At 34.7% G+C, this 27,119-nt stretch overlaps 1 protein-coding gene across 1 annotated transcript in view; it reads right to left on the bottom strand.

Annotated features, from left to right (window-relative positions):
- The window catches only part of SEMA3D (semaphorin 3D), a 202,849-nt gene that overhangs the window by 84,752 nt on the left and 90,978 nt on the right, over nt 1-27,119 (bottom strand). The window contains exons 4-5 of the mRNA XM_047753452.1: nt 24,764-24,924; nt 8,235-8,297 (exon numbers count right to left, since the gene is read on the bottom strand). Of these exons, the coding sequence (XP_047609408.1) occupies nt 8,235-8,297; nt 24,764-24,924 (224 nt within the window). The remainder of the gene's footprint in view (nt 1-8,234; nt 8,298-24,763; nt 24,925-27,119) is intronic.

Raw genomic sequence — 27,119 nt, 5'->3', positions numbered from 1 at the left:
AATCAAATTAAAAATTTAAAAGGCAGATAACAACTTAGCTGATAGGATTATGTCTGTTTTATGGATTCAATTAAAAACTATAACATTTAATAACTGTTTATCACTTACCCTGGTTTTGATCTATACAAAATAACAATATGCCAGTAACTGCTCTGATTATAGAATGGGTAGCTATGTCTTCCTAGCTGTGGTACAGAGTTCTTTGTATCTAGTTCTTCCTTCATCCAGCTAGCCCAGTAATCCTAGATCTGAAGAATTTGTAGATCCCAGTGAATAAAATCTGCACATTCTACTACAATCTAAGAATCTCTTCTGCTTTTTCCATAAATATTTTTTACATCCACATTTCAAGAAATTTTTACATTTCTCTAATTTTACATTTTTTACAAGAAATTTTACATTTACATTTTTACATTACTACCAAGAATGTTGTAAAGAATGAACTTATTGAGTCTTCTGCTCTCCTTTATAAACAAAGCAGTTGCTTATGACTCTATGAAAGGACAGTATGGGTTCCTCAGTCAGCCATGCAAGGGAAGGATGTTTCTTTACAAGGCAGGAAGAATCAGGACTCTAACAGGAGCAGGGCCACTGCATCCAGTTACTTAGGTTGTATGTGGCAAAAACGTCATGCATAAGGATGTACAAATCACACTGCAGACATCTTTATTATCCTGACTATTTTCATAGGTTTATGTTCTGATATAATTATTATACATAGATTCCTAAGAAGTGAACTTTTTATATTCATTAAGACAAACTTCTGGCAGACAATCTTATTTAATAAAATCTCATTATGTGTTTTTCACCCTTCCATCAAGGTATATGATGAAAAGAATTTATTTTCTATTTGTACAAAGGTAACTACATTTCTCTAATTTTATATTTTTTACAAGAAATTTTACATTTACATTTTTACATTACTACAAAGAATGTTGTAAAGAACAAACTTACAACAACGAACTAGCTTCATGTTCTTTTATATCATGTTAGGCAATCACGGATGAAAACCTAAGTCAAGGAGCAAATATGCCATACTAGTGGTTTTGAACAAATAATGATATAATAAGTCAAGGAAAAATTGTAAAAATTGTATGTGATCATCAGATAAATTTTAATGATGGCTTCAATGCTAAGGTAAGAGATTTTAATATTCTCCAGCCTTTATTTTGCTCACTCATGCTTACAGAAGGGAATTTTATGATTTGGTCTTTTCCTCATGAAGAGATTTACCCAAGGATGAAACCAACACAAGGAACAGTATACAGGGAGGGGACGAGCTGAGTTAAATTCCTGGAGTCGAGCAGGACTGACTCACTGCCTATGATTTCATCATTTTTCAAAAGCTCAGTTTTACCAAATAATCATAGAATTTGAAGTGAATATTTGTGTCCTTCCAAAATCTACAGATTGAAGCCCTAACTCTCCCAGGGCTATGGTATTAGGAGGTGAGTTCTTTGGGAGGTAATCAGTTTTAGAAGAGGTTGAGGGTGAGATCCTCATGACAGGTTAGTGCCTATATAAGAAGAGACCAAGGATGCTTGCTCTCACTCTCTCACAGCCCTGTGAAGACACCACAGGAAGGTGGCCATCTGCAAGCCAAGAAGACAATTTTCACTAGGAACCAAGCTGGCTGGCACTTTCATCTTGGACTTCTCAGCCTCCAAAACTGAGAAATAAATATCTGTCCTTTAAGCAGCCTAGTTTATGGTATTTTGTTATGGTAGCTCAAGCCAACTAACACAGTAATTTTACAAGATTCTGAAATAAATATTTGCATAAAGAAATAAAACAACTGTTTTTCCAGTTATAAATTATGGAGTCAGAAAGATTAGGGACTATGAAAGACACAGCACTGTTTAAAAAAGGCAAATAAGGCTCATAGTAAAGTACTATACACATAGATATAATTTGAATAATTAGAAAGAAAAAGCTCTGAATCATACCTAAAACATTTCACTTTTCTGTGAGTACTTTATTAAAACATAGCCATCCCTGGAAAGTAACCTATTATGCTAATTACTGATTTGGTGACATTCTCAGATTGGGCTACCATGGAATTAAAACAATGCATGGATGATTCCCAAATTATCTGACACAGTTTACAAAAAAGTCAGTTCTGCTTGAAGTTTTCTGTGAAGTTGATGGAGGGCAATTCTCTAGGCAGCCTGGGGGCAGTGAAAAAGTAGTGGTTGCCTGAAGGGAAGATATCTGGGAACAGAGATTCTAAAAGATAAGATCTCTTATTTAAATTTTGCCTGGGGTGGACATTTCAGCCAAATACTGGAAGTGATGCAAAAGACTTTACAATTATTTCTTTTAATTTATAACTTAATTTTTCAAGTCTCAAAGATTCTGTGTTATGCTCTTTTTATGCACAAGTTTCAAAGTTTTGCTTAAACAGCATGAGCAATAATTAACTTGCTTTAATTCGCTTAGTGACCTACATGGCTATTAACGCTAGTGTAATTCTGTAAGGCATGAAGAAAGATCACTTTGAGAAGCAGTTTTTTTTTTAACTTTTCTTGGAAAGCTAGCTAACTTATCTGGTATTGCCCACAATCACAGGGATTGTTGTATGTGACCATACAATTCAATTCAGAGAGTAACACACTCAGCTTTGGAAAAGAGTTGAATTTCTCCTTCCCTCTCTTATTCCTCCTACTTACTTCCCTCTTCCCACCACCCCCCACCGACTTTCCACTAGAAAACAGAGAGAAGGAGATAATTAAAAATAAGTATCAATATTTTCACTCCCTGAAGTAATATTATTTCAATATTTTAGCTCTCACATACATCCTTACATAGACAGATAGATAGACAGACAGACTGACAGACTGATAGAAGAACTAAATACATAAAAAATATAAAAATTAATACTTAGAGAAAAGACAAATATTAGCATATGTTTTAAAACTGAAATGCCGTGGAATTTTGGTTTCTTCCTAGATACCTGAAAAACATTAGCAAAACAGACATAATTCTTTATTCTTACATATAGTCCAATTAAATTCAATACAGCTTTATATGTGTTTCTGATAACTAACTTATAGTTACTAACTTATTTAGGTTATATAGGAGACGACAGTTATGATTAAGAATCTGGAAGTTCCCATTGTGGCTCAGTGGTAACGAACCAGATGAGTATCCATGAATACATGAGCTCAACCCTTATCAGTCAGTCAGTTAAGGATCCAGCATTGCTATGAGCTGTGGCATAGGTTGCAGACACAGCTTGGATCCCACGTTGCTATGGCTGTGGCATAGGCTGGCAGTTACAGCTCTGATTCGATCCCTAGCCTAGGAACCTCCATATGCGGTCCTAAATGACACCCCCCTGACATCAAAAAAAAAAAAAAAGAAAGAAAGAAAAAAGAATCTGGTCTGTTTTTGTTTTTAGTATATTTTATAGAATGTTATGCTCCTCAAACATTTTTGGGTCATTTGCCACATGCTTATTCTCATGCTACATGTTAGGTTTACCTATAAGATTTCAGATGGAATTCAGTTTGCAAAGGTATCTGTTTAAGTCTTACAATGTCAAAAATATTTCAGTAAGTTGTCAACACTTCAAAATAAACACATGCAAATCCAAGTATCACATTTCTCTCTTAAAAATGAAACATAACAATGCAGATTTCTACAGAGCAAAACCCAATTGTATTGGAAGGTTAAAGAAGAAAAAAAAGAGAGATGCCTATTTAAATAAGTATTTTAAAATGTATATATCAAATAGGATGATTGGGAAAGAATATTTTTTACATGAGTGGATCACTAAAAATATGAGAATATAAATTCTAATTTTACAACTATGTAAAATATTTAGTATTTAGAGTAATGAAAGAATTTCAAGCTAAGGAAATTCCCATTGTGGCTCAGTGGTTAACAAATCCGACTAGGAACCATGAGGTTGTGGGTTCGATCCCTGGCCTTGCTCAGTGGGTTAAGGATCTGGCGTTGCCATGAGCTGTAGTGTAGGCCGGCAGCTGTAGCTCTGATTAGACCCCTAGCCTGGGAACCTCCATATGCCACGGGAGTGGCCCTAGAAAAGACAAAAAAAAAAAGAATTTCAAGCTAAAACAACAAAATAGTTTTCTTTTCATTAATGTATAATATTAAACACTGACTCTGTTGTATCCAATGTTAGCAAGGGTATGGGGAAATACACCTCCTCAAGAGCATGAAGTGCTGGTTAAAGTTTAAGAAGCATAAACTTTCTGGAGGGCAACTTTACAATGTATATAAAAGATTTTACATCCTTTGACCAGTAATTTTACTCAATAACCAAAGATGTTCACAATATTTATATATAAGGTTTTTCATGTGCAGCATCATTTACAATAGTAAAAACTGGATATATACCAAAATTCTAACAATAGGGGATTGATGAAATAACATATAAAGGAATGCAGTGTAGCTATTAAAAGGAGTGTTATAAAAAGCAATTTAATGACATGGGAAAATGCTCATGGCAGTCTGTGAAGTGAAAAAAAAAATGTTTTAAGGGACTATGTATACAATGATTTCATTCTGAAAAATAGTAAATAGATAAGATAGAAGAATAAACATCAAAATGTCACCAGCTATCTCTGGGTAATGTTCATGAGGGAAGAGATATTTACAGATGAATTCTATATAATTTGTAAACTTTCTACAATGAACACTTTGTTTTACTTTTAGACGTTCTTAAAAAAAAATGTAATCAGAGAACTTGAGATATGGAAGATCCTTTCACCCTATGTAATGTCTCTATTGACAAGGTTGTGCACTCTTACAGTTAAGCTGACAAACAGCCCACACCCTATGCATTCTTTTCCCTAGACCAAACAGTTTACCCCACTCTTGTTTTTTTTTTTTTTTAATAGCAGGACTAGGCATTTCTTTTGTGACTTTCTTTTAAATAATATCCTAATTACATATAATTATAGTCTAATAATATTCTAAGAAGAAACAAAATAGGATCAGATAGCTTCCTGTTATCTCTTCCTTTCCTTGAATTAAATTGGGGTCTATGTTCAAGAAATAGAATAGGTCTCTTTTGTTTCCTCTTCTTCCACTCCTCCCCGAGCCCCGTTCCAATTAGCTAACATTCATTATGGTAAATAATTCACTATTTTTCAGTTATAGTACCTCTGTGTAAAGGGACAGTCTTTGCAAACACTTGTTAATTTTAAAACACACTCTTGGGAAGTAGGTAAAAATTACTAGAGAGAAGGGAGGAGAGAGGGTAACGCCAAAGGTAGTAAAAGATGTCAATAAAACTACACACTTGTCTAAGTTTTCTGTTGCCCAGAATCTGTGCAGTGCTGAAAAACGAGGATCTGCATTATGATGATAATGATGAGAGAAACAATTTGAGGGATCCAAGTTTTAGACCTTACACAGAGAACTCAGACCTTCATGTGTAGATTTTAGTGTTTTATAAGAGCACATGCTATAGGGTAAGATTTCTGGATTTAATTCCTGGCTTCACTATTTACTAGGAGTGTAATATTGGCCAAGCCATTTAGTTGTTCTGGCCTCAGTCTTCTCATCTGGATAATGAGGAATGATAATAAAATCTAACATGTAGTGCTGTAAAGATTACATGAGATTATAGGTATAAAGCACTGAAAAAACTTCCTAGAATATGGTAAGTGCTATAAAAATCTTAGCTGTTGTTGGTAACTCTAAAATACAATATTATTTTAAAAGGACAAATTAAAAAGAAGGAGACAAAGACTTATTCATAAGTCGACATAGAAGTTTACAGACTTCAGTAAAAATAGAAGAACTCCCCAAATCTCTATTCCTAGGTTAGTGGTAGGTATATTTCAAGTTAGAGGTGACTACCAGCTCTCAAATACAACTGAATTGGAAGAAAGGGTTCCACACACTAGGTCTTACATGCTGTCTAGGGTACCACCTTCAAAAAGGTTTATCACCCTTTGCTTTAACTTAAAAAGAGGGGTAACTGAGTTACTGTATAACTGGAATTAGTGAACATACTGAAATAAGAACACAGTCACAATGAAAACCTTTACTGATTGAACTTGAGTGTTTATCCCTCATCTCTTCCATGGGAAAACTGACATTATTTTATTGGAATAAATCTAAAACACCCTTTTCCTACTTGTCTCCTTATCATACCTTTAATAGTGGTGAAACACAAAACATAAAAGTGCTCCCACTGTTTATGACATGCTTCTACTGTTACATAACAAAATAATTTTGAAAAATCATAACCAAAGCATCTTTTTTCTCATGAGTTCAAAAATGAACCAATGCTTTTGCAGATTTGGGCGCCTGCTCACAAGCACCTGATGTTAAACAGAGTGAAGAGATTAGAATATGAAAGGAAGAATATATCCTAGAATAATCTCTTTCTAAAAAAATAAATGTAAAAACTATTTCCTGTTGCATCTGAAGCAACCACGCCTAATACATTTCTGTGAGTATAAATATGCCCGAAAAATCACATTTACTACTAACTGAATACAAAATCTGGCATAACCAAAAGTTTCTTTTGTTTTGATTATTTTGTTTTGCAGGACAGTCATCCACAGAGGATTGGTTCCAGGACCCTGACAGATACCAAAATGTGAGAATGCTCAAGTACCTTATATGACGTGGCTTACAACACATGTACTTTAAATCATCTCTAGATTACTTATAATACTTAATACATTGTAAATATTACATTAATTATTGTAAATATAATGTAAATACTACGTAAATAGTTGCTAGTGGGCTCAGTCCAAGTTTTGACTTTTGAAACTTTCTGGAATATGTTTCTTATTTGGAATGTTTTCGATCTCCAGTTGGCTGAATTCATGGATATGGATCCCATGGATACTGAGGTATAACTGTACTGCCTCTATGTATAAGTCATCATTTGTGCAATATCTATATTCCTCTGGAGACTGAAAACTCCATGAGTGCTTTCATACACATATTTATGCACATATTTAGGCTCTTAATAAATATTTGTTGAATAAATAAACAAATGAGTGAATAAACCTGTTATCTTAGATTCTTAGTCTTCTAATTTTCTCCTTATTTCATTAGGCAAAATATGTCTTATTGTTTCATTTTTTTCACATCGATGAAGTGAAGGTTTTTTAATCTAATTGTGCTTTCTTATAACACTCACTACTTGCTGTCAGTAAATATGAAGTCAACTGCTCAGTCAATACTCCTGGGTTATAGTGGTTAGAGGAGACATTCAAGGATGCTGAGACAGAAGCCTCAAGATGTCCATGCTTCTGCCCAAAGTTAGAACTTTTCATCCGGAGTTACATTCAGAAAGTGATTTATTTTCCTAAAAGAGAGTAATTCTCCCCTATCACCAAAGTGTAAGAAGTCAGGTCAGAACACAGAGCGTCTCGCCCAAGTCAGAACATTCAGATGGGAAGAGGCAGTGAGAGCCATAGTGCTGTGAAGATAAAGCAAGCAACATGATTACGGGGAGCATGTGCAGCTTGGACAATGCAAAAGCAATCCAAGAAAGACACCCCAGAGATGATGAGGGTAGTTATACCCATCTAAGGGGTTCCTCTGGTCCCTGAGGAAGCTTAAATTCAAAGTTTAGAGTAGGGTGCCCCTATTTATTCTTTATGTTATCTCCTATGGTTATGCTTATGTAAATTTTCAAGTAAATTAGTTCTTTTTTTTACATTTTAAAAATTATATCTAATTTACAATGTGTGCCAATCTCTGCTGTACAGCAAAGTGACTTATATATCTCTTTTCCCTTTCTTATATTATCTTTCAGCCAGGTCTATCTCAAGAGATCATATATAGTTCCCTGTGCTATATGGTAGGACCTCATTGTTTGTCCATTCTAAATGTCATAGTTTGCATCTTAAATTATCAAGTGTGTGTTTGTAATGTTGAAACAACTGATGATTTTGTGTACATTCACAAAACACATGCATTAAGTGAAAAATACAATCCTAAATACACAATATTTTGTGATGGTTTATTTTTAAGTATTTCAAATGTATTTCTGTAAAGGAAATCATAATATTCAGAATTAACACTTTAAAAAGTATAGTATGTCTAATTTCTGAAAATAATGTCATTCTTTTTGGCAAGGCAGAAATATTTTATACCTTATTAATCTTTACACAGAATACTGGTGTAGCCTTAAAAATAATATACTAATGCCATTAATTCAATAAAACCTAGTATAAATATTTGCTATCATATCAGTACCAGTTTAACAAATATATTTTTTAAAATCTCCTACTTACATTGGCATCTTTCCCAGCTAATTTACATAGTTCCACTCGTTCCTTTGCAGCAGGCCAATAAATCTGCAAAACATTTCAAGGTGTGTTAGAAGCTGAGTATCTAAAACACGCTACAATTCTAATTAGGAAAGTGAGTGTGTGAAATTAAAGAGTGAATGTCAAGCTAACATCACATTCTTAGGTATGATGTAAGAATTTGGGAAATTTAAATATTTTCCAAAGCCACCCTAAAAAGTTGATAAGAAAAAAACTAGGCAGAATCATCCATTATTTTTATTAATCTTCAAATTTCTTTTTAAACATAATTAATAACATAAATCATGTTGAGTATGCTATAACTTCTTATTGTGATATCAACAGAATTTGAGATTAGCATTTGCTTAAGTAAGAGATTCTTTTTACCCTGTTTTTTTCTTGTTTGTGCAGAGTGGTCCTGCAATAGAAACACATGCAATGAGGTGGGAAACAGCTCTTCGTCATAAACATATTACCGCTCCAGGTCAAAGACCGGTGTTAACTTATTGACAATATTCAACACAGATGGAGTTAAGATTTACCTGTTACTTAAACATTTTATAAGCATTATCTTAGTTCAATCTCACAATGATCCAATTGGATATAGCTGTACTTATTCTTCCCATTTCCAGGTCAGAAAATTTCTTCATACAGTCATTAAGTAACAAGCCAAGGGCCATGGAGCTGGTTTGAAACAGTCAAAATATAACCCAAAGTCTGTCCCTTGAACTGGAATAGCGGAGGGTGGAATCCTTAACCAGCACGTGGTAAATATCATTTGGGCAAATGCATAAGGAAGACAAAGGCATCAGTCTCCTTGATTGGTCACTTTGAATCATGCTTTAATAGTCTTAGATTTATCACAAATAATTGGTTTTGTTTTTAACAAACTTTAGAAATTCTTCCAGGAAATTTTTCAAAATAAGGCTCAAAACCATTGCATTTCTCCATTAGCTTACAGAAAGAAATGCTCTTTGTTAAGCTATAGACAAGAAGAAACAAGAAAGTCAGCTCTGAGTTGCTTATAATGTATGTTCCAACAGTTCCTGACAAACTTTTATTATGTTTCTCACCAATGTTAGCAGAAAATGCTTTAATAGGTAAGGAAAAAGAAAAATATCCTAAGGGAATACACAGAGAAACTTGTTAAACCTGGAATTAACAACTGATTTAGAAGTCACTAATGTTTACATGATTATTATTTTCATAGTGATATTTTAAGGTTTTAAGTCTCTGAATAAAGAATACAGAATCACATCTACATTCTCTTAATAAACAAATACAATGAAATTATTGAGATTTTTTAAAAATGAAGCGAGGCAGTTCATTTAGAGCACATTTTAACAACTACAAACTACAATGAAAGGGCAGGGTCTTTGAGCCAGCAGGAAGCTCAGGCGACCAGCTAACCTTGGTGTTGTTCACAATGAAGACTTAAAGATGCTCTTTACTCAGAAATGGTCTAAATCAGTGCAATTATAATTTCACAGAATTCTGAACAGTAGCTAGCAGTAAAACATGGATGGACCTCAGCAATTCATTATCAAGTGAAAAAAGCATATTCCTCAAAATGACAAACAGAAAATGATCTCTTTAGAATAACGTTAAAAACAACTAAAATAAAAGACACTTTTTAGGTATATATGTAGTTACAATAAATATGTTTTTTAAAAAAGCAAAAGAATGATGAATTTAGAATTTAGAAAGATGGTTATCCAAGACTGATAAAAAAAAAAAAAAGGATAAATTGGTGCTAAGAAACAGCTTACTTCAGAGATCCTAGCTTTTGTTCTGGATGGTGCATTTTCAGGTGGTTAATACATAACTGAAGATGACTAAGTAATGTAAGTTAGTAAATAAATCAAAATAGACCATGCATAGGGCAAGTGGCAACAGTCAGTCAGCCACCTAGAATCATGAAGGCCAAAATAAATGAATAACTGAAGAGCAAAAATAAAACACCGGAGTTTTCAGGAAATTTGAGAGCTTCTTCCATTTGTTTTTTATTGTTTGTTTTTGTTTGTTTGTTTTTAATTACTGGTAGCAAAAATACTGATTTTTTTCCCTTTTATTTATTTTATTTTATTTTTTTGTCTTTTTGCTATTTCTTTGGGCCGCTCCCGCGGCATATGGAGGTTCCCAGGCTAGGGGTTGAATCGGAGCTGTAGCCGCCAGCCTACCCCAGAGCCACAGCAACGCGGGATCCGAGCTGCATCTGCAACCTACACCACAGCTCAGGGCAACGCCGGATCCCTAACCCACTGAGCAAGGGCAGGGACCGAACCTGCAACCTCATGGTTCCTACTCAGATTCGTTAACCACTGCACCACGACGAGAACTCCCTTTTTTTTCCCTTTTAAAAATAACAACTTGAATTTATGGAATCTTGGCTTCATATTTGAATTTATGAGCTCATGGTATCCTCTCACATTTTTCTTGTTGCTTCTTTTTTTATTATTATTAGTGGTGAAATATACATAAAATAAAATTTACTATCTTAGCATTTTAAACATACAGTTCAGTATTGTTCAGTATATTCACTTTGTGTAACTAATCTCCAGAATTCTTTCATCTTGCCAAACTGCAACTCTATACTTGCTGATTTTGAATATTATAGTAACTTCACAAAGGATAACTCTATCATTGAAAAGAAAATAAATGGTACACAGAGCATGGCCATGATCTGTCAACTGGCTTAATCACTAGCTCATTACATTTGGTCTCGAGTCTAGATTAACATTTCTTTGAATCCTTTTAATATGTCAGATTGTGGTTTTGTATGATGGTCAGATTTAGTCACATTTCAGAAACGAATTTAGAATAAATATCCGTAGATTAGTTTAGACCTGAATATCTGAATGGTATTAGTATTATAGAAAAAAAAAAGGAAAGGAAATACAGAACTCTTCCATATTAAGTGTAACTTAAAAAAGGAGAAAGAATATTATAAGATTCCATTCTTTGACACTAAACCAGTATACTGAATAATATATGAAGCAACTAGTAAGATAAATGGTGTTTCTAAAATTGATTTTGAACATATTTAAAGGAGCTTCAAAAAGGAAGGAGTTATTTAAAGATGGACAAAATGTGGAAGCAATCTAAGTGAAAATTCCAAGGTTGACACAGAGAGGTTACTGTTCATTAATCATTTGTTCAGTAGATACATAATTCTGAAGGGCCTTCAGTATACCTAAGGTGTGGCACTGAGGTGCTAAGATATGAGTCAGGAAGAAAGTTCTGTAAATAGATGGGGTCACTGCATTTCCACAAGAATTAGAAACATAACGAGAAGGGAACACCGAAGATTGAGCTATGATGCTCAGGAAGCCCTAAGGACAGGGAAACAAAGTCCCTACCAGTCCCAACTTCCAAACCATTGTTTTAAAAGTACCTGCTCTTAATAGTGTCAACTCTAATGTAATAGTTTAGCTTAATACTTTCAACCCTTATTTTGTCTTAGAGACTTGACACTAAAATAGTAATTGCAGATTCTTTTTTCCCTTTGCAAAGGGATACAAATTTCTAAAATACGTTTTAATGGTTCTGCTGTACATTTTCAGTTGTGAATTTTAAGTCATAAGCTTGTAAATTGAATTGTGTCATCTTGGTAAATGAAGCAATACAACAAAAGGACAAGTTTGGACAAACTGGGTTTCTGATTAATGGATAAGTGTTACACAAAGATACTCAAGCATGGAGAATTTGTTGGACACCAGAAACCAATTTTAATAAATCTTCTACTCTGTAAAGCAGATTTTTCCCAAAAAATGTTCTCACTTTTCATCATTCACCTTCAATTACATAAAGTCTAAAACCTGTTAAAAATAGAAATTATCCTTGGATCATTATTGTCACTGCACAGGAATTCTAAGATACTATCACAAAGATAATTTTACTTCTTAAGGAAACATTCAAGCATTAAAAATAAAGTTGTTGAGATTATACACTGGCTTATTTTGACACCATGCTCTCAAGAATTTAGGAACCACAAATAGAATTACCTTAATAATAATAATCTAGGAGGTAACTGATTGTCTTCCATACTGTAAACATTTACTTAAAAGGAAAAAGATATCCATTGTAGTTGTGCCAATATTTAAAAGCTATCATTTTAATTATGATTTATGGTAAGATTTTTCTTTTACTTGTCACCTCGTCATTAGAATAAAGGGTTTATTTTTTAAAAATATTTTTGATCCCTTGTTGGTAGTAAAATAAAATTTCACTTAATTCAATCTAAAAAAAGAAGGAATATAAACAAATCAACCCCCCATACACTCTTCAAGTATTTTATTTTTCAATAATCTTTTGAAGTATTTTATTTTTCAATAATCTTTTGAAGTGACATCTCTCTATATATATAAAAGCATTCTACCACTTCCATATATTTCTAGCTAAATTTAGGGTGCATGTGTAGATGGATATGGAGGGGGTAAAACAATAAGAAAAATATAGAGACACACACAGACACACAGAGGGAGAGAGATGTTAAGTCTGATTGGGTATAGAATATTTTATACATAGACTCAGGTTTCAATATGGCTTACGCAAAAGCCCAAAAGGTACCTGAGATCCTGAGATTATTTCAGTGGCCCAGTCAGTACACTTTGAGATTGCTTCACTCTCAGACTGAACCTTACACTTAAAAATACAAGTTCTGTGGAGTTCCCTTCGTGGCTCAGTGGTTAACAAACCTGACTAGCATCCATGAGGATGTGGATTTGATCCCAGGCCTCGCTCAGTGAGTTAAGGATCTGGTGTTGCTGTGAACTGTGCTGTAGGTTGCAGATGTGGCTCAGATCCCGAGTTGCTGTGGCTGTGGCATAGGCTGGCGGCTATAGCTCCAATTGGACCCATGGCCTGGGAACCTCCATATGCTGCAAGTGCGACCCTAAAAAGACAAAAAGACCAAAAACAAAACAAAACAAAACAGACAGACAGACAGACAGAAAAGAAGAGAAAATATGCAAAATAAATAAATCAATAAATGAATACAAATAAAAATACAACCTATGATCTAGTTATCTTCTTTTTCTGGCCAAGCCCATGGCATGTAGAAGTTCCCAGTTCAGGGATGAAACCATAGCAGCAAACCCAGGTGGCTACACCAACAATGCCAGATCCTTAACTCACTTTGCTACAAGGGAACTCCTGTAGTTATACTGATTTTATTTGCTTACTTCTATCCAAAACTCCAGGTGGTTTGTTTGTTTTTGAAGCACTTTTACTTCACTTTAAACACAAATAGGCAGGAGGAGCTCAGAGTAAAACACTTCAATATCTCTAACAAGTAATGTTTCAGTTTTAAGTTATATAATTCATTAGCAGTTATCACTGCATAAGGTGAAATGTCAGACAATTTATTTTTAATTATTTAATCTTGGGCAAGTGGCAAACATTGAAATAATGATAAGGCCTTCTAACAACATCCTAAGGAAATTCTAATTATATCTGTTCTTTGTTTCATCTTTGGAGAAGAAATTTAATTGACTCAAGTTAGCAAGTGCAAGGTCATTCAAACACCCTTTGGCCTAATTTAGAAAAGTCAAAACAACTGAATAGAATATGCAAGAGGAAGTTATAACTTGTTCGTAAAACCTAATTAAAGCCAACATTTTTTTCAGAGGCTTAAAAATGCAAGTGGCTATCTCTGTCAAAGAACAAGATTCAAGTTTCTGAATGGTTGTAAAGAAGTTGGGAAAATGCTGCTCTAAATGCCATATGGTACAAAGATTTGAACAACTAAGGGAGCAATGACTACTCTAGATTCCAAGGACAGAGGGAGGTGGAAGATGTGAGCTCAAAGAACCAAGTATAAGAAAATAAGAACAGAGGCTCCAACCATCAAACCTGTAAAATTGAAACTAGCCTGATTAGAAAATGTTACAGAAAAGGAATTCAAATTCTCAAGTTTGGGGTCTGATCTGCCCACAAAGCTTCCTATATGAAGTCCTGTGAGAGCACTATCTCTCACTTTACTGTTTCATGACTCAGCTCAAAGCTTCTTCCACTTAGCTTTCTTTCACCAAATACCTCTGAATTGCAATATACTCGTGTTTGTTACTTCTATCTGTCCCTTTCTTTTCCCAAGTAGATCTAGTTTAGGACCCTTTTGTGGCAGAAAGATGAATGAACTGCAGTGGAATAGGAAGATAAGGGTTCTAGTCTCTACCACTCCACTTGTTAGTGCTCTTTCAAATATGACCTCGTTTTTATTCTCAGAATGAACTTATTCAACCTGGAACAGCACAAGCTCAATAAAAATGTACTGCATGAAAATGAGAGAAATGCGACTGTGGCATACAGATTCAAAGGAAATTAAAGACATCCACACACATGGATTGATAATTTGTATGCTTGTAGTTACAGATGTCAGAATTTTCTAAGGAATAAAAGTTCAGTCTCCATTATCTTCTTAAAGAAGTATATGACTCATTAAAATTTAGTAACCACTGAAATTGAGTGACAAAGGACATTGCTTTTTCGTCCAACCCTCTTTAGCATCTGGCATAACATTGCATACATAATAAGCACTTGAAAATTATTGAAAAGTGATCTGCAGAGTTTCCCTTAACATTGGAGACAGAGAAGGAGTTCTTGTCAGAGTTCTGGCAGAGGTCTGAGCATTCTGACAACATCCTGACAGTCCATTACAGTGACCAGATGGAACCCTCACATCAGCACCCAGGCAGGGGAGCGAGCACATCCATGAACGAGGCGATTGTTTTACCTCTGTGATTACTAGACAGCATGTGCTCTGCAGGCAGTAGGAACAGATTCATCACCATAAAACTAAGCAGGGTGTCTTATACCAAAAGCTAATTTATTAGGATGTCTACATGGTTTCCAAGGGTTTATATTTTCTTACTTTCAAATATTAAACAAAAATAAAGAGTGGCAATTTTCTTTTACCGATAACTTGCTTTCAAAGGAGAAATTATTTACTTTGAGGTTCCCCCCCAAATAATCCAAATAATAGACTTACAGGCTAACACATCAGATGGAAATGTCTTATTCAGCCATGAAATGAGTTAATGAACGAGAGTCAGAAGGTCATTCTGATTTATAAAAGCATTTCTACTTATACTCAATAGAAAGCGGGCAAGTACAGGATCCTCATGTATGAAAACCCTCTTGTTTTAGACTTCCTTAAGGAAAGGGAAGTAACAGAGTCCTTTTCATACTACATAAAGAAGGGTGTTTAAAATTCCACTGAAAATTATACTTAAAATTATAACCGTAGTGATTTTTCTTCAAAAAATTCTTAAAAATAGGGGCCTAGTTTAACATATTTCAAGTAATCTGACTAAGTTTTATACTCACATACCTAGTTTTCATGTTAAATAAGGAGAAAAAGAATATGAAGTTACATTATGATTGCTAGGAAGAAGGAAAAAAAACTGTCACATTTATAAACATGAAATGACTTTATTAACACTCTGCTAAAAAGGAAGTCAACCTTCTTGGAGGGTCCAAGTTGTAGCTTTTGTGTATTTTATCCAATGTTTCCTTTTAAATAATTGATTTTTTTTTTCTTAAATAAAGTTTAAATAAATGTGGGGACCTAAATTTTCACAAGGTAAAATGAGATTGTCTGAGGTTGTATAGGGAGTTATCATAGGTAGGCTATAAAATTTATATGTTGCCTTGATACATTGCTTTCTCATTTTAAAACTCATAGGAAAACTTACTTTTTTTTCTTCCAAAAAAAATACTTAGTGGGTTTTTTGGTTTTTTTTTTTTTTTTTCATTTTTTTAGGGCTGTACCCATGGCATATGGAGGTTCCCAGGCTAGGGGTCTAATCGGAGCTACAGCTGCCGGCCTGTGCCACAGCCACAGCAATGCCAGATCCAAGCCATGTCTGTGACCTACACCACAGCTCGTGGCAAAGCCAGATCCTTAACCCACTGAGTGAGACCAGGGATCGAACCCGAAACCTCATGGTTCCTAGTCAGATTTGTTAACCACTGTGCCGTGACAGGAATTCCCTGTTTGTTTGTTTTTACAATAAAAGCAAATGTCAATTATTTGAAATATAAAAACTTTAAGTATTATACTGCTTTTGCCTTTAACACTGTAAGTTTAGCTAATGGGTTTTTGTTGGGGTCCAGTTAAACATCTTCACTTTTGATTTGCTAACAAAGCAATTCTTTGAATATTTTATGTACAGCATTCGATTCTGACAGATATGTTTCAAGAGAAAATATTTTTAATTGACTAAATAAAAGGAAAAAAGGATAATTATCTCAAAATGAAAATAAACTATTTGAAGATTAACTTTTAGACTATTTAAAAGTGGATCACTGCATGTCCTCCACCCTTATTATTAGATTCACAGCTATGGCTTAGCTTTGCTAAAACCCAACAGAAACACTATTAAAAAACATGGGAAATAAGATGTCAAACAGCAGATGTTTTAACTGAGGCTATTAATATTCAAAATGTAAACAAAACTAGTAAGGATAGTGTCATTCTTCATTTGGTTACTCTATGAATCTAGAGTTTTTACTTTAAGAAGGAGATGTATGAGCTTGCCCATTACACTTGGAGGCAAAGCAACATTGTTTTGAGAGCTCATTTTATGGTTTGGACAGTATAGTTAGATGTTAAAAAAGAAACTTCTGCTGACAAAAAACTAAAAAATGAGATGCTAGCTCAGGATGCAAAAATTATCAAAGTAGGTGGCCAAGAATCATTTAGATGATTTTATCTATGCTCCAGGTATAAAATAGTTGGACATTGGAGATTAAGAAGTTTTTTCCTTTCCCTTGAGAAGGGCATTTTGTCTGAGACAGTTGAATCCCATGTCCCCTGCGCCCCAGGGTGAGGAGTAGGTGCCAGGGGAGAGGCTTTCATGAGACGTCGAGAAGCACTTGCTATTGAACATTCCATTTTGGGGACGTTGTGGACAAACATCTAAAGGGTAAGAGAGAGACTGACAGTGTGCAATGAAAACAGAGGCCAGGCTCAGTAGCCATACTATTATCAGCCTGAACTTCCCAGGTGTGTCTAGGAGAACTCACATGACAGCTCCCCAATGGAATAGATGGGAGCCCTGCTCACTCAAAAATGGAATGGCATGAGGTCACCTTAGGTCCCGTTCAAGAGTGGGACACCTAACAGAACTGCCATCTGTCTCAGGGTAATGAATGAGGACATACCAGTCAGAGGAGAAAGGCAGTCACACTTAGCCAGAGGACTGCAAGAGCAAGAATTCCAGAAAGGGGCAATTCCAGAAACACACAGAGGTACTTATGAAAGAAAAGTTGCCCTTTAAATGTCTGACAAACCCCAAAGTTGAGAGGTGAGGTCCCTCTGGCAATGGCAGGAGACACTTCTCTGAACCCCACTTTTCCCCTCCTAACAGGACGCTAGATCAGACACTGAGAGTGAACAACAGTTGTCTGTCCTATCTATGAGTGACCTCAAAAGCCATGGGGTCTGCTGGAGTCAAACAGGACCAGGGAGAGGAACTAGTTCCACAGAGTAGATTCAAAGGGACTGTGGGAAGTAAAATAAAGTTGTTTATTATCACACTCCATGAGTTGGCATAACAGTTGCTTTAGATTAGCAGGTAAAATAAATAATAGTCACAGAGTAAGTTTATTTCTCACTGATCTACTCATCTGCCTCTATAGCCCACTTGGAAAAAAAAAAAAAAGAGAGAGAGAGAGAGAGAGAGAAGACAAATGAAAACCAAGAAACAAATGCTTCATTTGTTACAGATTACAGATACAAAAACAGTACCTAATTGAATAAATTATTTCCTTTCTGATGTGTATGCTTACATCCTGGTTTACAGACTCACTCTGCCCAAGAATGGTTTGAACTGCTTCCAAAATGAGTAACGTTTTCAGACTGAAGGATCCCAACAATTCATTAACTCAAGAAGCCAACTAAATAACATAACCAGAGAGTACTGGACATATTTTTTTACTGTTAACTATGACTGCACTAAAGAAAAGTGAGAGAGAAGGAGAGAAGGGGAGATTTTCAGCTTGTATATATTACTCCTAAAGTTTACATAGAAAGGGCTCTGGATTTTAGATGAATTATTGCTGGGCCTACTTAAAGCCAGCTGAGGTGGAGAATGTTCACGTGTAGTCAAATTGACAGATGCCGTGTATAGTTTAGGATAATCTTCTTAGAAACCATAGGTTCTTAAACCATATTGTACAAGTGTCAAACACTTTCCTTATTATGATGTCTACACTAAACAAGTTTCTCATGCATCACTTATAAATTAATGATAAATGGATGCAAATGTCTGTCTACAGTTGACCATCTTTTTCAAGGACTCTTACAATTCTTCTGACTCTAGAGATGGGGTATGATGACAAGGGTTAGGGCAGGGAAATCCAGTTTCTTTAAATTATGAGAGATTTAGGGAGTTTCCTTTGTGGCTCAGTGGTTAACGAACCTGACTAGGATCCATGAGAATGTGAGTTTGAACCCTGGCCTCGCTGAGTGGGTTAAGACTCGGCTCAGATCTGGCAGTTGCTGTGGCTGCGGCTGTGGTGTGAGCCAGCAGCTGTACTTCTGATTTGCACCCTAGCCTGGGAACTTCCCTATGCCACAAGTGTAGCCCTAAAAAGCAAAAAGAAAATTATGAGAAATCTACACATGGAGGGGAGAAACAACTCTCTTCTACTCTGTTTCTCAAGTATGTTTTTCCCCATCCTAACAGATCAAGGAAATAATAAACTTCAAGATCCAAACACAAATGCAAACTACTTAATTTTAAATAGTTTGTTAACAATAATTTAAATTTTATCCATCCATCTCGGACAAGTTCAAATCTCATGCACAACATGTTTTCCCCTTCACCCCCTAATTCCTTCTATGTGACCTATCTCAGATTTTTGATATTTAAAGATTTTCTGACTTGTTTCGTAATTAATTTAACTGCGTTGTCTTGTCTTCCTAAGGCATGAGCAATAAAAAAATTGAGTTTTATATTTTGTCACAACATTCTTAGTACCAGTATTAGGTGTTCGATTGTTTTTATAAAATTGAAAAAGAAACACTGACTAAAGTAAAAAGACAAAAGAAAAAAAAAATCAATGTTCTGCCACTAAAAACGTATTGTAAGTTTTACTTCTCAAATGCATATGATTAAGTTCAACCCAGAGACCTACAAAACCAACTGTATCAAAACAGCATTATTTTAGATATAATTCTGCTAGAAAAATATTTTCAATGATGCTCAAGTGATATTTAGTTCTTTTAATTTTAAAAATACATACTCTGTATATAAAATAGTTAAAAGATAATGCTAAATACTAGTACTACGGAATAATGATGAGTTTACTCTTTGAGTTAAATAGCAATGTATTCCCTACTGACAATGTCACCCCCAACAATAGCTAATAATCTGAAAAAAGAAAATGTATAGGGTATCAGCATATTTGAAGAAACCTGTAGCAGATTAGGTTTTATAAAGCTTAGAGTAAATAAAGGATCACTGAGTCCTTTTACAGAGGTAAAAGAACCCTTATATAAAGCACAAGAAGTAGATCATGGTATTATCACTTACACCAGAGGATTTTCTAATTCTTACCATGCAATGTAGAGAAAAATAAATTATTTCAAGGATTTTTACTGACAATGAATAGATTCCAAGGCTATCTCCTTCCAGAAAATTGCCTTATAGAACTAGCTAATCCTTATAATTTTCTCCAAAGAAAAAATATACCCTCTTCTTTTTGATTATCTGAGAAAAGTTATTATTTGCTTCAGAAAACCCACGTTCATAAGGAGGGAAAAAAATCCCATAAGCAAATTGTTTTGTTTTGTTTCAGAAAACTTGTCTTCTACTGACTCATTCTAAGTGTATGTATCAACAGGATTGATTCTTGAACACTTTTCTCACCTACTAATGTAAGCAAATCATTGTTTCCCACCCCTCTTTCAAGGGTGGAACTGACATGCTTCTAGCCAATGAGATGTGATGGAGAATCTTCAAAAGCTGTCCTTGCTTGTAAAAATGAGACATAGTAAGTAATTGTCTTTTATCCTTTTACATTTCCTTGTCTGGATGAGACCCATGAAATTGTTAAACCCATGTTGCCACCAACCTAAGGATAATGCCAACACTAACAATGGCAGACAGAAGGGATAGAAAGAACTGGGTCATTTATAACACTGTGAGGTAAACAATATTACCTTCTTCATACCCACTCAAACTCTGGACATTATTCTTATTCTATAATACAACAAATTTCCTTATTTGTTAAGAGCCCAAGTACGGTGTCTTTTTATTGTAAGCTGATAGAACACTAACTGATTAACAGTAATATATTGGTCTCACTCTCAAGATAGGAGAAGATAAGAAAGTTACCAAATCAAAAAAAAAAAAAGAAAAAGGCATTATTTATCATCCTTTATGTTTAAGACACTATACTATGCACTAAAGGAAAATCAGATGTGTGTGAAAAAGAGTACCATCATTCAGAATGTGTAATTAAAATGGGGGATATATTTACACAAATGGATAATGATAATTTTATCAGAAAGGACATCTGACACTGGTATAAATATATAAAATGTTGTAATACACACAAAAAATAATTACATTTCCTGAGAATGAGGAAGACTTGGAGAGCAAGATGTAGTCAAAGAGTAAAATTAGCTAAGTGCCATCAAAAATGAAGAGTGATATGAGCAACAAATTGAAGGGCAATTTCAGCACACAGCTTGAAAGATTTATTTTGGAAAGATCTAATAGGGCAGTCAGAGAGAGAAAGAGAGGGAAACAAAAGTGGTAGCAAAGTGCTAGTGAAGGAACAATTAAGAGTAAATTAAAATAAGACTGAAACACAGGGTAGAAATGGGTTGAAAAGGGCCTTAGAAATTAAGAAAAACCTGAAGTTCATTCAAGTTCCTTGGAAATCAAGAACTGCCAGAAGTGTATCAACAGGGAAGAAATATGGACAGATTTTTATATTTTTAAGAGATAACATAGATGGTCATAGTGAATGGATGAGATGAGGAGAAAATGGAGAATCTGTTTTACAAGATGAACCCAGCTAGATCATGGTATTATCACTTACACCAGAGGAAAATGCTGCAATGTTTGCCGCCTTATCAGCATGACCTGTCAGCTGAAGCTTCTGTTGGGACTGCATCTAAACCTGGTTCTCCTGCCATCTAATACTACTTCCCTAGTTATGCTCTCACATGTTGATCCCTTACAAATATCCTACAAGTTCTTCGTTATCTCACAGTTGGCTTCCAGGGCGGTGGGGGGACAAACCTACAACAAAACTGCTAGGTGAGGTTAGACAGTTCCAGATCCAGGTTATTGGAATTGGACCACTTCTGGCTGGACCTGAAGGCTCCACAGTGATCCAGTGTTAGGGAATGGGAATATCAAATCCATGTGTAAATCTGTCCCAATGTCTTAAGAGAGAAATCCACAGGGCATTCATTAACTAAAGAGAGGCTTTTTGGACCAACTATAGAAAAAGCCTACTAAATTATGAGGCATCACATCCCTGGTGATGCTTATACTTGCCCTGAAGTCTATTAAGTCCCTGTAGAAATAGTCCTTCCCCTCAAAAAAGATCAGAATCCTATCCCTCTTATCTCAATACCAGAGAGTTCAAAAACAAAAAACAAAAAAAAAAAACCTCAGTCTACTTAATTTTTACTTTATAGATAGAGGAAATGCCCTGAGAGGTACTTTCTCCCTCTATAATCATTTACTTATCAAAGTTTATTGATAAGATACCTGCACCATTCATTATAGAAGACTCAAAACCTAGGCTAAAACAGATTTTGAGAGCAGAGTAAGAGTAAATATGATGATATTATTAAATAGGTATCATTGAAGTAATTTTGCAAATGATTTTGCTATACTTTCTGGTGATTTCGCACTAAAGGCTTGTGGCATATATGAAATGATAATAGCTATTTTTCAATAGGCATGGCCTTGTTTGTCCAAAAACTTCGAATAAACATATATCCTAAATTTTGAAACTTCAAATACTTTCCATAGAATTTTTTTTTTTTTTATATTTCCCAGAGGAAAACATTCCCAACCAGTCAGTTCTAACTCAATTATGTGTTGTAGACTGCTTTAACTCTAAAGAATACAAAGGACATCCTTCAGCCCCATACAGTCCCAACATGTGTGGTTTCTTCCACAGAGGAGTTTGGATTTTTGCCGAGGGGAACTGAGCCAACGCAAACCACGTTGGTCTAAACACTGCAAAACTACTACATCTTAACACTTACGTGCTACTGTGGGGTAAGTACCTTTTAGCAATACTAAAAGGTTTATTTAAATTTTAAAGGTAGACACCTACATAAACATAAATACTTACCTTTGCATGCATAACCCCTTTATGAATTGTCCATTTTATAAAGATAAAGAAATATCAGTTAGGCAGAAAATCCCTAGGACAGATTCTAATTTTATAATGTGTTCCAAAGGGCATTTATTTCAATACCATTGTAAGGGAAATCAATATTTCATAAACATTTATTTTATTAAATATTAGCACAGTTCAACCATGGAATATGGCCAAAGAGAGATCTGCTTAAAATAGCCACAGAAGGAAGTTAGCTATCAGAATTTATTTTAAGCAATGATCTAATACACTCAGTTCAGATAAATGGACTTTCTCTTCCAATCCCTGAAGGCAGAGAACAGCACAAGAACAAATTCCCTTAAAAGTATGAATTGCTTCTTGCTATTATTCAAAGACTGAGACATATTTGGGAAAATGGTTTGTTAGCTATGTGGTATTTTTTAAAGCAAAACTGCAAAGCTGAATAGGATTTTCTTTGGCCTCGTTCATAAGAGTCATCCCCTATTATGATATTTACTGATGACTGAAGTTGCTATCACCAGTACTTAAAAAAAAAATTTCAAGGGAAAAAAATACACCCTTAAGAATAAATGGAATGAAGTGATAATGGCAGAATGAAGGGCAAGGTTTTCAAATCCTAGCACACAATTAACTGCTTATTACATCTTACTGTAAACAACACCTCGGCTATAGAATAACAATAATTTTCTAAAAAATAAGATAAACTTATGAGTTTGTGTGTTTGGATTAACACAAGTCAAGAACAATTACTGGTAATATTTTAGCCCTCACTCTTCTAAATACACAGATTACACAAAATGCATGCATATATATCTGCATTCAAAGATTATTTCTTAATCATACTTGGGCATTCATAAAAAAAGTTTTCCTTTTCTTTTGGACCTCAAAAATGTGTGGAAGCCTACTTAAAAATCAAATGATTAAAAGACCAAATACACTGTTTCTAATGCAGGCCTTCATTAAGCAATAGTAACACGCTATGGCGATAAATATTTTACCGATGTAGACTAAAGCCAGGAGGCTGATACCATTCAAATAACTGAACTGATATTTAGTTATTAAAAGCATCTCAAAATTAGAAGGTTAAGTTAAAATGGTCATAGTAGGTAAAAACTATATGAATCTTCAAGGTCTGAGAATGACCTATGTATCAATCTTTTTGAATGGTAAAGCTCTATTAATTTAGTATTGACAACTATTGACATGAAACTTTGCAACGGCTCCTAGTATTTCTTTTGGAATACTTATGGAAAAGAGAAAGAAAAAACAGATACCTCACACATGAGGAATAGGTCATATATTATGTCTGCTTGTTAGGTCTTTAACTCTTACAGTCTTGGTACCCATTTTTGTGTGCATAGATATATATATTTACTAAATTACGAGCTAATATTCGCTGACAAAAACTGAACTGTAGCAGTCTTTCCTCTGGGTACCAAAGTGATAGAGCATACAGCAACAATTGCTTTTTGGGTTTTGAATTGCTAGTATATAATTCTTTTAAGTGGTAAGACTGTTCTTAATGAGTCTGTAAGTGGAACATTATTAACCTTCACTATGATTGGGCCAAAGAAGAAACCTGTTCAGATAAAAAAGGAGAGTGCAGAGAAAACAGTGTGGTATTAAAATGCTACCAGAGTCACATTGTCATTTTTAAAGTATGCTTATCTGAAGTATGCTTAATGAAGTTTAATTTTACAATATTGCTATAGGTATAAATGTTAATTCTAGATGAATTATTCATTTTCCATCTTTTAAATCCAAAATTTTGCATTTCTGTAATATAATTTAGTATCCATTTACTAATTTTTCATGTCTTTGATTCACATTTTCAAAGGTTTTAGTATTATACTCACTCTTAACAAAGAACATGCATATGTATTTAAATTCATAAAAATCCAATACAAATATTAGAGGCACTAAGTTCTTTTAATCTTTTCTTTCTTTCTTTTTTCTTTTTCTTTTTTTTTTTTTTGACATGTAGAAATTCCTGGGGCAGGAACCAAGCTGCTGTGGTGACAACACCGGAGCCTTAACCCACTGAGCCACAAGGGAACGCCAATATGTTCTTTAAATGATACGCAATTGACACTCAGTCACTTAAAACAAAAGAGAAGGAAAAGAGCATAGATGAAAATAAATGCATTCAATCAAGTATCTGTAAGTAAACTGACCTTCTTAAAATTTTTGTTTAAGTCAACCAGACTAAGCAGGAAGATGTGGTCCTTGGCTCCCAGAAGCAGCCTGCCCCTCTCCTCATCTAACAGAATGGTTTGAAAATCCAGTCCTTCCGATGAGCCCAAAAAGGGAATACAGCTATTTGAAAGCAGCAAGTCTATGGGACAATAAAAGAATTATAGAAACAAAGAAAAGATTCTTAATAAGCAAAATATTTATTCACCCCATACATTCTTTGTTCTACTTTGTAAATGCATATATACAGTATAAGAGCTCTAATGTAGATATATACAAACAATATAGTTTTTAGCACATATTTATTTAGAAATAGATGCAATTTATTATATTTGTATTTTATTGATACAATGTTTATCTTATATATGAAGAATCCACAGTATTAAAATGAATATAAAACATGTTAACACAACACCAATTAAATGCAAAATATTTCACAACTCTGTTGTTTATGCCATTTCTTGGGCCACTCCTGTGGCATATGGAGGTTCCCAGGCTAGGAGTTGAATCAGCCTACACCAGAGCCACAGCAACAAGGGATCCAAGCTGCGTATGAGACCTACACCACAGCTCATGGCAACGCCGGATCCTTAACCCACTGAGCAAGGCCAGGGATCAAACCCACAACCTCATGGTTCCTAGTCAGATTTGTTAACCACTGAGCCACGATGGGAACTCCCTGTTGTTTATAATTTTAAGTTATGAATTAAACCACCTACCTATGGTAATATTTGCAAAGTGATTAAATTATCAACATATGCAAAGTAAGCAGCAAACTAATCATGTGATAAAACGCAGGCATTTTGACCCTTGTACTTTGATAGTGTTCAAATTGATGCCCATATTTAGAAGACTACCCTGTGTCTATTTCATATATTTAGGAAGATAAAACAAAGAAGTATGGATACTGAAGAAGATATGATCCTGAACCAATAATGGAGTCAGAAGTGTAAAATAAGAAGGGACCTTGAAAATCAATGAATAAATATTCATAAATTTATAAATGAAGGTACTTAATTCTATCAAGGTCAAGCCGCATGCCCTAACATCACAAAATTATATGGTGGCAAAGCTGATTACACAACCTCAGTCTCCGTCTCTAATTATCTTTGGTCTGTAAGTCCTGATTCCTTATTTTAGTTATAATTATGATACAGACACATTCCTATTTAAATTTCAGTCTGGGTAAATATAAGTCTGGATACTATAAAACTCCTAGAGGAAAATATAGGCAGAACACTCTTTGACATTAATCACAGCAACATCTTCTTTGACCCACCTCCTAGAATAATGACATTAAAAACAAAAATAAGCCAATGGGACCCAATTCAACTCAAGAGCTTTTGCACGGCAAAGGAAATCACTAAAAGAAAAAAAACATTTTTTTTTTCTGCCACCCACAGAATGGTAGAAAATCTTTGCAAATGATGCAACAGACAAGGGCCTAATCTCTAAAATGTACAAACAACTCATATAACATAACAACAACAAAAAACCCAATTTAAAAATGGGCAGAAGCACCTAAATAGACATTTCTCCAAAGAAGACATATGGATGGCGAACAGGCACATGAAAAAATGCTCAACATCACTAATTAATACATCAATGCAAATTAAAACTATCATGAGATACCACCTCACACTGGTAAAAATGGCCATCACTAGTAAGTCAACAAATAACAAATACTGGAGAGGGTGTAAAGGGTACCCTCCTTCACTGTGGGCGGGAATGTAAATTGGTACAAACAGTATGGAAAACAGTACGGCAGTACCTCAGAAAACTAAATATAGAGCTACCATATGATCCAGCAATCCCATTCCTGGGCGTAGATCCGGGCAAAATTTTCTTTGAAAAAGATACATGCATCCCTATGTATGCTGCAGCATTATTCACAACAGCCATGACATGGAAGGAATCTAAATGTCCATCAACAAATCAGTGCATTAAGACATAGTACATAAATAAAATGGAATAATACTGAGCCATAAAAAGAACAAAATAATGCCATTTGCAGCAACACGGGTGGAACTTAGAGATTCTCATACTAAGCGAAGTTAAGTCAGAAAGAGAAAGATAGATACCATATGATATCACTTATTTGTGGAATCTAAAACATGGCACAGATGATGCTATCTACAAAACAGAAACAGATCATGGCCAAGGAAAGCAGACTAGTGGTTCTGAGAGGGGAGGGAGGAGGGAGTGGGACGGACTGGGAGTTTGCGGTTTAGGGATACAAACTGTTTATATATGGAATGGATGGGCAATGGGGGCCTACTGAACAGCATAGGGAACTGTGCATGATTAGGTCACTTTGCTGTATGACACAAACTGAAG

This window comes from Phacochoerus africanus, chromosome 11 (assembly GCF_016906955.1).
Source record: "Phacochoerus africanus isolate WHEZ1 chromosome 11, ROS_Pafr_v1, whole genome shotgun sequence".
NCBI lineage: Eukaryota > Metazoa > Chordata > Mammalia > Artiodactyla > Suidae > Phacochoerus > Phacochoerus africanus.
The sequence above is the reverse complement of the archived record's forward strand: the minus strand, read 5'-3'. Positions and strand labels throughout refer to the sequence as shown.